Source organism: Rhipicephalus microplus, unplaced genomic scaffold, assembly GCF_043290135.1.
Source record: "Rhipicephalus microplus isolate Deutch F79 unplaced genomic scaffold, USDA_Rmic scaffold_13, whole genome shotgun sequence".
Taxonomy (NCBI): domain Eukaryota; kingdom Metazoa; phylum Arthropoda; class Arachnida; order Ixodida; family Ixodidae; genus Rhipicephalus; species Rhipicephalus microplus.
The window spans coordinates 10,335,978-10,349,880 of NW_027464586.1; the positions used below are offsets into that span (position 1 = coordinate 10,335,978).

Consider the following 13,903-nt stretch of genomic DNA (forward strand, 5'->3'; position numbering starts at 1 on the left):
CTTGGTTTGTTTTAGAAGCAAGCTTCCAGTGTCGAGCTATGACAGTCGTTCATCAGCACTCGTCCTGTGTGCTTAGTTTGCGTGCGTCTTTCGTGCTTGAGCAGTGCGTTGCATGTATGGGGTTGCTTGGCCTTCTTCGCGTGACATTCGAATTTCTTGATATCACATTCGCTGCTTTACCCTCGCCACTAACTAACTTTTTTTTCACATGCACTTTTGGAAAATGGGATCATGTGCACCCACGTTGTATTACTGCTTCAGAAATGGGGTGATTGACAGGTTCACACACCGATGTACCCCATTTAGAAGGTCGCAATGTCGATATGAGAGTGCATTGCTCAGGTAATTCAAAGATTTTCAAGGATGGCAAAAATTTCCAAGACTTTCAAGAGCCTTGAAAGTGTATTTTTTAAATTCAAAGGTTTTCAAGAATTTCAAGGACCTGTACGAACCCTGTGTAAGCAGCAGGATCGAATCCCTGTTACGGTGGTTGCATTTTCAATAGAGGCAAAAATGCTTGAGGCCCATTTGATTATATTTAGACGCACGTTGAACCCCAGGCGGTCGAAATTCTTGGAGCCCTCCGCTACGGTGTTTCTCATAATCATATGGTGTTTTTGGAATGGTAAACCCCAAGAATTATTTTTATTACAATTCTGTCTGTATATTGACTGTTTTCCTCCCATGCTTGTCTATACTCTCCATGTAACTGTGGTCGAGTGGAACTACTGCAGCAGCATTCCCCCCCCCCCCCCCCCCCTCCTTTTGCGCCTAGTGATTTTTTCTCTCTTGACGGCGCCAGCCGCCTGCTCTCGCTCTACCCTGCACATCTTTACGCTATGTCGCCGTCGGAGAAGGTCTCTAGGTCAGCGCAGCACACACTCGGGTACGATGAACTGTATGCAATCCCCCTCCGTACAGAAAGAGAGAGAGAATAAACTTTTAAAAGCTTCAGGAAACCGGCCGAACCAGGAAAACCCACCTAACTACAGCAACAGCGGCGCCTCTACGAGTCCTGATGCGACAATTCGTGCCGAAGAAAACCCAAGTTCACTCTGTTCTAGGGCGGAAGAAAGCCCGGGTGGAAAACCGCTGCCACCGCGTCTTCTGGCTGCTTGAGAAGTGCCACCTTACAGCACTACCCCACAGCCTCTAGCGTCCCATGGTTTACGCTTGAGCAGCTCTTGTTTGTGAAGCGGAACACATAATTAGGTCTAGACGGCAATTGTTTTATCTCAACCTTTTTCTAGAACCAACCATTCAAAATGCCGTCATTCACAGTTTGGGTTCTAAAAACTAAACGGCGAAGCACCCATTTAGCTCATAACATTACGTGGCAAAATATTGATAAACATAACCGAAATATGACCTCTTATTGCACTTTGTCCTGCTTGCGACCTTTTAGTATCATTTAAAAATCATGAGAATACTTAGGCATTTTTTATGACGCAAGCCTGGTGACCAAAGAACTAGTGAGTAATTGACGAGCTTGCTCAGAAGATCAGGCATTTGAGAGATCAAGCCCAGAAGATCAGGAGTCCCCTGAATCTCGATCTTATACAGTCGACTCCCGTTAATACGAAGTTCACGGGAACCGCAAAAAACTTCGAATTAAACAAACTTCGAATTAAGCAAAAAGCACTAAAAACGGCACTTTTATTAGTTTTTAGGAAAAATTTCACAGTTTTTATTTCACAGGAAAAGCGACACTTTTTAGGAAAAATTGTCTGTCATCTTCTTCTGCTTGCCGAATCTGGCTGCGGCTAGCAAGTTTTGTAAGGAATACACGTGTCGAAGTGCTTCTTCGGCGTTGTGTTCTCCAACAAAAAACCGCTGCGCAAGAGCAAGACCCGCAGCTACATCGGCAGCCCTCGGTGGTGGCTCATTTCCGATGTCGTCGTCATCATCGTCATTTTCAGGAATGCAGTTATGGGGCCGAACCATCTGCGCGATTTCGCTGTCCGTAAGTGGACCGCATGTTTCGACGTTGCTGTCCACAGCGACATACTCGTCAAAACGGAAGTCACCGAGAGCGGCGCGAAAGCTACCGTCGTCGAGCTCATTTGTTTGCACTTCCACTGGCGCACAAGGAGAAGCATCCCCCGAGTTTTCCATGAAACCACAGGCCCGGAAACAATTGGCGATGGTTTCTTCTTTCACGCAGGTCCAAGCTCGCGCTAGCATGTTGATGGCACTAAGCAAACTCACCTCGTATTGCGACGAGCTGTCCATGCACAAAAGCATGCGCTCGACGAGATGCTGCCTATACAATACGTTCACATTTTTTATTATGCCCTGGTCCATGGGCTGCAACACGGACGTCGTGTTTGCAGGCAGGTACACAAGACGGATGGCACTCAAGGCAGGTACGTTCATGTGGGCACTACATTGGTCCACAAGGAACAACACCTTACGGCTTGATTGCGCGAACTTGCGGTCGAGTTTGGTGATCCAGTCCTTAAATATATCGGATGTCATCCACGCCTTTCTGTTCGAGGCATAATCCACAGGAAGCGTCTTCACGCCTCAAAGCACCTAGGCTTGGCAGCCTTCCCGATCACAAGCAGGCGACACCGTTCTGTGCCAGTCATGTTCGCCGCGACTAGCACTGACACTCTCTCTTTGCTTCTTTTGCCTCCAGAACAGTCGTCGTCTTTAAATGCCAGGGTCTTGTCCGGTAGCAGCCGATAAAAAAGCGCAGTCTCGCCTGCATTAAAAATGTCTGCCGGCTGGTATTCTCGAGGTACTCGCGAAGCTTGCCCGCTTTCCATGTCAGGCACGTTTCATCATCGACTGACGCCTTCTCCGCACACACGCTTTTAAAAATCAAGTCGTGGCGATGTTTGAAACGCGTAAGCCACCCATCCGAAGCAGCGAAGTCGTTGATGCCCAACATTTCAGCAAGCGATGACGCTTTTGCCGTGACGACTTCACCACTGAGAGGAAGTCTGTTGTTTCGTGCCTCTCTGATCCAAATCAGCAGTGCTTCCTCCAACTCGGGGTAGGCGCCGGTGCGCATCCGCTTCCGCGATGTCTTGAATTTTTCACTTTCAAACGCATCCAATATTGAGCGCTTATTCTTTATGAAAGTCGACAGCGTGCAGCGGCTTAATGCGGTACTTTCTTGCAATGTCTTGTTTGGCGGTGCCTCCCTGGTCAACTTCCTTCAAGACTTCGACTTTCGTCGCTAGGTCTGGCGTTCGGTAAGGGCCACGAGTTGCCATTACCAAACGTACGTCACCACCACAACACTCAAAATTAGAAGCGCGGAAACACGTGTGGAATCAACCCAGCGCGCGGGTGACGCGGTGACACACTCGAGTCTCGACAAAAGTCAACTAAAGAGTCAGTCGATGCCGCCGATGCGATTCGCCAGCGTTAAAAAGATTGCCGCTTCAAGATCTGTGGCGCTGCGGACAGTAGTGGTGGCGAAGACACCAGCGCGGTTTGGCAGATGTTTTGGCACATGAAAAGTTCCCCATTTTACTGTAAAATTACGGTCGCGACGAGACTTTCAATTGAAAAAACTTCTAATTAACCAACATTATGGGTTTTTAACTTCGAATTATCGAGCATTTTTTTTCTATACGATTGCATGCAAAACTGATGGGACCACTTGCTCATTTCTAATTAACCGAAACTTCCAATTAAGCGACTTCGAATTACCGGGAGTCGACTGTAGTAAATCATCCCGCACTTTTACTGCTCCGGATGAGATTATTTCATAACTGTTGTTACTTTTTTTTTCTTCTTTTCTGCAGCCTCGCTCAGTTCCTGCGACTCGGTGTATATCCATGTTTGCATCGCCACACAAAGAGGTCATTGGGGAGGAACGTGTTCTTGCTACACCCTTAATAGCTATTAGTGTAATACCACGCTCAAACTAGTCGTGTAGGCCTGAGAACATATTCTATCTAAGTCGAAGGTCACAACGTATTGCCACGCATGTTTCCTACCTACAATTATACTTTATTCGGTTTTCACTCACAATGCCTGTCGAATGGGTAGCGCAAACTGTGCCTCGCTGTTCTAGAAGGTTCACGATTATCATAGATAATTTTGTTAAGATTATACCCACTTCGTGAACATTATTCTGGAACCTAAGTCGCTACTAGCGATAACACTAGAACATTCGAAGGCAAGCGCATAAATGCTGAAATGCTTCGCCACTTGTCAGTTGATCGACGGCCGACGCTCTGTTCGTCGCTATCAGTGCCAGTGTCTTGCTGTAATCTGACTTTCCTTTTGCATGGCCACACGTTCCGCCCAAATAAACAGTTTAATCTTAGTCCGGAAGTCTGCTCCCTTCGTTCAAGTCATGACCCCATGACATCTGGTGGAGGTGCTGCTTCGTTCATGTACCAGACACTCCCCGTCAAGCCATGAATCTAGCCCATGTGCCGAAGAAGACAACGACGTGAGCCACGGGTAGCGAGCAAGCTGCGGGCAGTGGTGTTCAACACCGGAGTAATAGGGCCTCTACAAGACATGGCTCGTAAGACCAAGGCCATGACCTCGACTGCGGCAACGATGACAACTGCTGCGCCACAGCCCACGATCGTGAAGAAGCAGCCAAGAGAACCACCAATTTTCTGTGTGTCATCATTTGAAGACCAGAAGACCTGGCTGCAGACCTGCGACCAAGTGGCCGCCCTCAACCACTGGGACACAGAAGAGAAGCTCCGTCGCGTGTAATTTTATATGGAAGACGCAGGAAGGACTTGGTTTGAGAATCGAGAGTCTGCAATTCAAACCTAGGATCTCTTCAGTGGAACGTTCCTGGACACGTCAGGAGCGTTGCCAACAAGGAAAGCGCCGCGATGTTGATGGAGACGAGGGTGCAACTCCTGAATGAAAATGTGAGGATGTTCGTGGAAGAAATGACGTGACTGACCCCAACTTGCTCGAGAAGAAGAAAGAAGGGTCAAGGAAGCAGTCTTCGCTGAAGTGATGCGAACCGTCCCCCCCCCCCCCCCCCTTCTCCCCGCAGACCATATAGGAACTCTTGTTGGAAGATGTATCAATCGAGAATACGGTGGACATGCGAACTCGCTAGTACGATCGGCGAACGATGGAAGACGGCCCAGCTCTTCTTGTTTACAGCTCTGATGACCTTCGCGAAATGATACAAGCGATTGTACGGGAAGAGCTGCGTAAACTTTTGCCAGCCTCACAGCATTCCAGTGTGCTCATGTGCCAGAAGTACATGTGCTAGAAGTATAGTACAAGGACTAAATAGAATATTTTGCCTTATGATTCCTACCACTCCAAGCTGCTGAAAACCGGTATTGCCAATCTTTGTCTGAATGATGCTGTGACAGCGAGTTGCATTCATCAAATGCAAGATAGCATGACTGAGCAGCAAAATAGGCTTTTGTTGGCAGGCTACACAAAGTCGTTATGAGGAGATGCTACTTGAAGACACTTTTTTTTTATATTTGCCCTAGAGCAATGAAACTTGAGCTGTTTATGGAGCTTTTTATGCTGATTTCAAGTATATAGTTAGTTTTCTAGCAAGTTACACGCCTTTAGCTCTGAAACATGACAAAGTAAAAACCTTAACCCTTTTGCCCCCCCCTCTTTTTATCCCTAAACGTCTGTAATTTTTTACTATTCATAGTTCATAATGCTTCAAATAAAATGTAGAGTACAAATAACTAATTAGGAAGCACATACAAAAAATGTATATGCATGAAAAATAATAGATGTAAAAAGTCCATATTTCACCTACCCTAGTAAAGATATACATACAATTTTTTTATCATACAATAAAATATTGAAATTTAAGGTAGATAATTGCATTTGTCATACTTTGGGGAAAATGTGTGCAAAGTTTCATGCAGATTCGAGCACTAGATATGCTCAAAAAAGGAGGGGCACATTGGAAAAAATGGCAAAATTTGTGTTTTGTGAAAAATGAGTTTTAAGGTTAAAATTGAGTTTTTATTTATGAAAGATATCCTTAAATCAGATGAAATTTACACACCAAAAAGAACAACCCTTCTTGTAGTGGCCACTGTGACTAAAATACGCCAGCACCATGAGTTTGTCCCTCTCGGCTTTTTCGAGCAGACTCCTCACAGACATTTCGCTCACAGACAGGGCCATGAAACGCTTGCCAAACTTCTGCTCCATCTTGCAGAGCATTGTGCCAACTGCAAGCTAGGAAGAAGTTCGACAGGACTGCGAAATCCAAGCTAAGTCCAGTGTCATGCCATTTTGCAGCCATGTTTGTGCCATGAAATGGCAATCTTGACCCTGCTAAGTTCTCTCACTGCGAGCTCTTTCGACCTCTCAAGATTGGCGCTGACGTCATTGCCGCATCACAAACTTTCCGGCTGACGGGTGTGAATGACTTTTGATGCATTGACTTTTGCACGCCAACAACAGCCGCAAATCGGACCAGCTGCTCGGAGCCTATTTCTACAGAGCGCGCCGCACAACGGCTTTCACTTGCAAGCAATGCCTTTTTTTATTCACAACGGAGATAATTACATGAAAAAAGCATTGTTCAGCTGCGCTGCTCGACAAGACATGGACCCCGCAAATAGGTTTCACAGCACATACAGGCGCGCAGCGGCCAAAGGCGGTCCCCGATTCGTACCATGTGATAAGCCAGTCGCGGCGCTCGAAAAACGCGCAGAAGAGTGCTTCTTTTTATTATTTCTTGCGCTGCATCAGCGATAAAAACTGTTGTTATTTGAAGAGTGAGGCTCGACTCTTCGACTCATGCGATCAACAATGGCGAGCGGCGGCGCAATATCGGCGGCAAGGTGCTCGAAGACTGCCCACTTTGGACCTTTTAACAGGCACCTTGTGCTCTTTAGAAGCAATTTTAAAGCATTTCCAGTCAAGTCTCGACCTGTATTATTTTTTCAATAACAGTAGAGGTACTAATCTTATCAAAACAGGCGAAAATAAAAAAAGTGGTAATTTTGAAAAAAAAACTTGCGTTTTTCGACCCGCATCTCCCCTTGATAGCCTCTGTTGCTGAACGTGGGTTTAAGCACCTCAATGTAAAACGAAGGTTTGATGGTGGCGTTGGAGAACACAGAAGTAATGAAGGTGTTCGAGAACAGAAGAGCTTTGTGGTTATACCATACATTCATGGAATATCACACAGATTGAAGAAGGTTGCGGCCCGGATCGAAGTTCAATTGGTCTGTTCTGCACCCAGCAAACTCGCAGGTCCTTGCAAGGGGCTTGCGCAGCTCGGCACAATAAGCAGCTTGTGTGACTGCACGTGTATCACATGTGCGGTGTATGGCATCGCATTAAGTGGTGACAGGCTTTACGTTGGACAATCTTGTTTATGTATCAATGTTCGGCTGAGGGAGCATAGAAATCTCCTATCCTCGGGCACTAGTGGTAACTTGCCATTGCACTGCAAGTGGTGTGGTTGTATGCCCCTCTTCGATAAGGTTGCAGTTTTAGGTAAGGCTAAGACGCAGTGTGAACAGGAGATTATTGAGGCATTTCATATCTGGGAACTGGGTCCTGACAAATTTGTTAGCACAGCCTCAGCTTATCTCAGCAAAAAGGAATGTTTTTAAAAGCAAAAAGGTGATTTACTTAGATCGGCTTGCCGGGTGTTTTTTGGTTTGTTATCTGCACATGTATTGTACAGACTTCGGAAGAAGGTTGTTCCAAAACAAACGTCAGTTGTTAGTGCCACATCTTTACTCTCTGTCTCTGTTTCTACTGCTCTGCTTTTTCTGATTTTGACATTTTGTGGCTTTTGTAGTTTACTAAGTACAGGCGTTGCGCCAAAAATTGTATCTGCATCGCCGAGCCATCCACTAACTGTACAAAGACCGACGTCGAGTTCAAGTGGGAAACCCCGCAGGAGAAAGCCTTTAAAAAACTGAAACGAAGCCTGCAGAAACCGTCGATACTTGCGCATTTCTACAAAGATGCCGGCACGGAACTGCATATTGATGCAAGCAGTGTAGAGCTCAGAGCCATCCTGGTGCGAAGATTGATGGGCTTGAAAGGATCATCAATTATGCGAGCCGGTCGCCATCTAAGGTGGATGTGAACTATTCCACAACAGAAAAGGAGTGTCTTGCCATCATCTGGACTACCTCCAAGTTTCGCCCCTACCTCTAGGGCAGGCCTTTCAAAGTTGTGAGCGACCACTACGCCCTTGGTTGGCTAGCTAACTTGAAAGGTTGCCTTGCATGGTGGAGTCTCCGACGTCAGGAATTCGACATTACCGTCATTTAGAAATCGGGGCAAAGGCACTCGTTGCTGACTGCCTGTCCAGCGCCCCTGTTGACCCGCCGCCGCAGGACAACGAGAATGACGACTGCTTTTAGGAACCTTAAGCTTCGATGAATTTACAGAACGACAGTGAGGCGAGCCTAAAATCAAGGGCCTTGTGGAATACCTAGAGGGCAAGGCTGCCATTGTTTCAAAGGTATTCAAGCGTGGACTATCGTTGTTTTTGTTGCGTACAGTATCCTCGTCAAGAAAAACTTCTCGCCCCTTCGAGCCAACTACCTCTCCATGGTAGTACCTTCAGTGCTACGTCCAGAAGTTCTGGATGCTCTGCATGATGACCCAACGGCTGGTCACTTTGGATTTTCCAGGAAAAGTATTACTGGCCCCGCCTCCCTACCGACGTCACCCACTATGTCAAAACCTGCCAAGACTGTCAACGACGGAAGACAGTGCCAACTAGGCGAGCTGGACTTTTGCAGCCCATCGAGCTACCTTGCTGGCCGTTCCAGCAAATCGGCATGGACCAACTGGGACCATTCCCGACATCGAATTACGGAATGGAACATTGTAGCTACTGACTACGTCATCTACTACGCCGAGACAAAGGCGCTGCCCAAAGGCAGTGCCACCGAGGTAGCAAAGTTCTTCGTCAAGAACATCATCCTGTGTCATAGTGCCCCTGAGCTCCTTATTACGGACAGAGGCACGGCCTTCACTGCAGAGTCAACTCAGGCGATCTCGGCTTACAGCCAGACAAGCCACTGCTGCACAACAGCATACCACCCACAGACGAATGGCCTCACCGAGCGCCTAAACAAGACCATCGCCCACGAGCTGGTGACGTAAATCGATGTCGAACACAAGACGTGGGAAGCCATCGTTCCATATGTGACCTTCGCATACAACACCGTCGTACAAAAAACTACGCAGATGACGCCGTACAAAAGGTTTCTGGAAAGACCCCAGCGACACTCGACACCATGTTACCAAACGTCACCGACGAAGAAAAGATCGATGTGAGTGAGTACCTTCAGCGTGCCAAAGAAGCCTGACAACTCCCCTGCCTCCGCATAGAGAATCAACAGAGGACCGACAGCCGCCGTTAAATCTTCGACGACGCTTTGTGGAATACCAGCCCGATGAACGTGTTTGGGTATGGACGCCAATACGCCGACGTGGACTCAGTAAAGATTTTCTGCGACGGTACTACAGACCATACAGGCTAGTTCGACTTCTCAGCCTACTCTACTATGATGTTGTCCTCGACGGCATAACATTCTCTCAACAGCGTCGTACTTCACCTGAAATAGTTCATGTCGTGTGCCTCAAGCCGTGTCATGCGGGTTAACAAACTTAAAGACTGTACATTTTGTAGTTATTTTTTTATTATTGTCCTTTATTGTTTGTACCAATTTCTTATTGTTTTTTTTTCACCTTTATTGCTGCTATTTCTATTGTTCATGTTTTCCCCTGGTGTTTAGTTTTAAGCATTGGGACAATACTTTTTCAGAGGGAGGCAATGCCACACGTGTTTCTTAGTTACTCTTATGTTTCATTCTGTTTCAGCCCACAAACCCTATTGAATGCTCTGCGGAAACTGTGCCTCTCTGTTCTCAAAGGTTCAGGATTATTGTAAATCATTTTGTCAAGATTACGCTCACTTCGCGACCTACGTCATTGGTTGCGATCACGCTAGAAGATCTGATGGCAAGTGTATAAGTGCCGACACGCTTCGCCGCTTGTCAGTTGATCGACGGCCGTTGCTCAGCTCACCGCTATCAGTGCCAGTGTCTTGCTGTAATCTGATTTTCCTTTTGCGTGACTATGAGTTTGACCAAAATAAAAAGTTAAATCTTAAACCTGAAGTCTGCTTCCTTCGTTCACGTCACGACCCCGTGATAGTATTCTCCAGATCTACCTTTAGTTAGCCAATGCCAAGGGTTGGAGTGGCGCAAAAGTGGGAACAATCTGGTGGGAACAGCCTGCCAATTCGTAAAAGAGAAACCGAGGCACAAGTTAGTGTACAAACAAATCCATTATCCCAACAGATACTGAAGGGAGAAGCACTTTATCCCTGCAGGTTGGTTCCCATTGATACCCCACACGAAGGTGGTGACTACTCCATGCAAAATGTGATCTTTATCTCACGGGCAGTTTAGCATACCCGACACATGTAAATAACCTTTTGCAACAAGGAAGCGATAGCCTAGCTGCGTAAAGGCGAACAGAGGAAGTTCTGCTCTCCTCCCCCTTTCATACTTGCAAGACACCCTTGACAAGCTTGAGTACTGACGAGCAGCGTGGCTCAATGTTCCGTATTCTAAGCAAAAGCACAAGCTGCCCGAGCGGTGGTGCACTGTTTCAACTAATACCAGTGTATGTGATTTCGTACCCATTTAACGAACTTTCAATATCACAGTAACACGTTTAAGTTTAAAAACAATATTAAAACATCAAATTTGTTCAAAGATGCTCACCATGCAAATACTATATATAGAAGGAGAACTGCTCCTACGAGAATGAGTAGAGTGGTTGCACTGAGTGAGATATGTCACCAAGCTACTAGCTGTCGACCTTGGTAATGTGTTTTGTGTACTTTTGCAGTTCTTAATGCATGTCCGTTTATTGGGGTCTTCATTATTACCTCAATAAAACTATCAAGATGCATTTCCTGTGTTGTGGAATTACAGGAATAAAATTAAACTGCCCAACTATATCCAGAGCGGGAATAGGTTAAGTTTATCCATTCTGAGGAACTGAAAGGAATAGAATTGCGGCAGGTCCAAATTCCCCTCAATTTATTGGAATGGAATAGAGATGCGCATTCCGCAACACTGCCCTCAACCATTGAAATATCTCTGCCGTTCAAATTTTCGTGTGTATGCTTTCTTAAATGCAATAATTATGCAAGCGAGCCCCGCCAGAATCATCCACTAATTGCCGTATTACTTGCAGAGCAACAAACGAATGTGCAAAGACCCCACCTTCTTCGCTCCACAGTCAAGACAAGCTGTTGCCGCAGTGAAACACAATTATATTCAAATAACAGAGAAAAGTGTTTCTTTATAGTGAGGTGAAAACTACTTTCTCTATAGACTTAACAAAATAAGAAGTGGAACATGTAGGTAATTATGGAATCTAGAACTTCATTATAGGTACTCTCTATTGAGGTATAAGTGTATCATATCATCGTAGCAGTGCCACTCTGGAGATGATCTGCTATGAATACCTTATGTGAATGACATTCAATGTTCTCACTTGCTTTGAAAATTACAAAACTGATTTATAATCTAATATTTACCCAAATACGTTGCTCAATGAAAGAAAATATGCTCTCGATGAGCCTTAAAAATGCTTTTTTCCTTTCAGTTACCCTTCCTTGACAAGTGCGTGAAGCACAGTCAATGCATCGCCAAATCTATGACATTTAGAGTTTCGTTTCCACTCAATAAATGTGCTGAAAATGTGGCTAACCTCTGAGCTTACTGACCGTTGCATCAGTGCACCTTATTTTTGTTATAAACACGAGACAACGAAAGCAAGGAAAACATAGGAGAAAAACTTGGTCATCAGTCTCCTACGTGTGGCCTAACTATCAAGCGAAGCTAGCGGTACTGATTGATGGTGTCCCAAGAGCACCACTCACAATACACCTAGTATCCCTTTAAATCTATGAAAGGGGTGAGGCCTCTGGAGTTGGGAGTTTAAAACTTTGCCATTAGTGTTTTAATTCTCAGGAACAAATGCATCTAGCTACCCATTGTTACGAAGCACGCCGCCAACGAGGTTACGAAGGGCGCCACGAAACTCGCCGCTTACAAGGACATGTTTCGCCGCGCCAACAGCGAAAGGGCTCGAAGCAATGAGATGTTTTCTCTGACGTGTACGTCGGCTTTTCTCTGACTCATAGGTCAACTGCTGGCCACGCGCCACTTGGCTTTTTTTTATAGGCACCGGGAGGACTTTTTTCATCACCAACGTCCAACCAGAAGCGCCGCTGGCCGTGATGTCAGAATCCTCTAATGGGGACTCGCCACTGGGCTGCGTCAGGCGGGCTCCATCGCTGGCCTTGACACAGATCGCCTTTGCCGAGGCACTGACGTTCCGTGTGGACTCCCAGGCGCAACAGCATCCCCGCCGCCAGACAATGCGCCGAAAAGACGAGCTGCTTCCACGTGGCTCGGATATCGGGCACGCTCGTTTGCCAGGTCCCTCCAGGTTCACCTCCAGGTAGAGAAGGTAATAACTAAAATGCACGGCTTAATGCGTCTGCATTAGCGTTTAGCTTTCCTTTTTTGTAGCGAACGTCAAAGTTGTGCTGTTAGAGTATCATGCTCCACCTCAGTAACCGGCCACTTTTGGGTGACATGTTATTTAACCAGGTTAGAGGACAGTGGTCCGTTTCGACCACAAACCTCGAACCGGAGACATAGCAGGCTAGCTTTTGAACGGCCCACACGAGGCAAGAGCACTCCTTTTCAGAGGTACTGTATGCCTCTTCCCTGAAGCTGAGTTTTCGACTTAAATACAAAACTGACCTTTCGTTACCAGCACTGTCTTCCTGACACAATATAGCTCCCATGCCGCGATCACTCGCGTCGCATTGAATGACAAATCTCTTAGATAAATCGGGTGCCATTAGAATGGGTTTTTTGCTTAGGGCCTGTTTCAGCTTGCAAAACGCATTCTCCTTTTCTGAGGTTCATACTACTTTAACCGGCTCGGACTTTCGAAGTGCGTCAGTTAGAGGGCTGGGAATGCTAGAGTAGTTTTGCACATAATGCTGATAGTATCCAGCTAGGCCCAAGAATGTACTTATCTCAGATTTTGTGGTTGGTCGTGAATAGTTCACAACGGCACCTACCTTCATTTCTGAAGGTCTACGCCAGCCACGCCCCACAACGTGTCCCAGGTAAGACAACTCGCTTTACCCTAGGTGACACTTGGTAGGTTTTACGGTAAGACCAGCTTCTTTCGACCTGTTCAGCCCAACGCGTAAATGCTTCACATGTTTTTCCCAGTTATTTGAGAAGATGGCGAGATCGTCAAGATACGGCAGAGTGAGCTCACAGAGGCCATTAAGAACGTGGTCCATTAAGCCTGAAAAAAAAAAAAGGGCACATTTTTCAATCCAAACCTCAGCTTAAGTGGACGATACGTTTCGAATGGAGAAACGAATGTGACATAGCGACTAGCACAGTAAGGAGGACTTGCCAATACCCTCACACGCGGTCTAACGTGGAAATATAGCTAGACTGTGACACAGTTTCTACCCTCTCCTCTAGGTTTGGTATCGGGTAAGTTTGGTCTTGAGTTATGGCCTTCATGAGGCTTTCCACAAGATTTTTCATTTTTCCAAGCCTCTGAAGGAAATCTAGAACATATGCAACTACATTAGGGTCCTTATCGAATCCCTCCCAGGACTCGCGTAGCATTCGCAATGGTGTTCTCAAGTTCCTGCCATACACCAGCTCTGCAGGGCTAAAACCAGTGCTTTCATGAGTAGCTGATCAGCGAACATAGCAGGAGGAATACAGGCTGCCCAGTCGCATTAGTGCTCGTAGCGAACATAGCAGGAGGAATACAGGCTGCCCAGTCGCATTAGTGCTCGTAGCAAAGAGCTCTCAGTATCCGTTTCAGAACGGAATGCATACGCTCAACCGGATTAGATTAGACCCGG

General features: G+C 46.3%; 1 protein-coding gene across 4 annotated transcripts in view; it reads right to left on the reverse strand.

The window, feature by feature from the left end:
- egl (Egl_like_exo domain-containing protein) overlaps positions 1-13,903 on the reverse strand; it is a 393,689-nt gene that overhangs the window by 127,116 nt on the left and 252,670 nt on the right. For 2 of the 4 annotated variants that reach the window (XM_075882611.1, XM_075882613.1), the window contains exon 8: positions 12,199-12,447. The exons of the other annotated variants lie outside the window; for them this stretch is intronic. In XM_075882611.1, the coding sequence (XP_075738726.1) occupies positions 12,199-12,447 (249 nt within the window). The remainder of the gene's footprint in view (positions 1-12,198; positions 12,448-13,903) is intronic. 4 annotated transcript variants of the gene reach the window in all.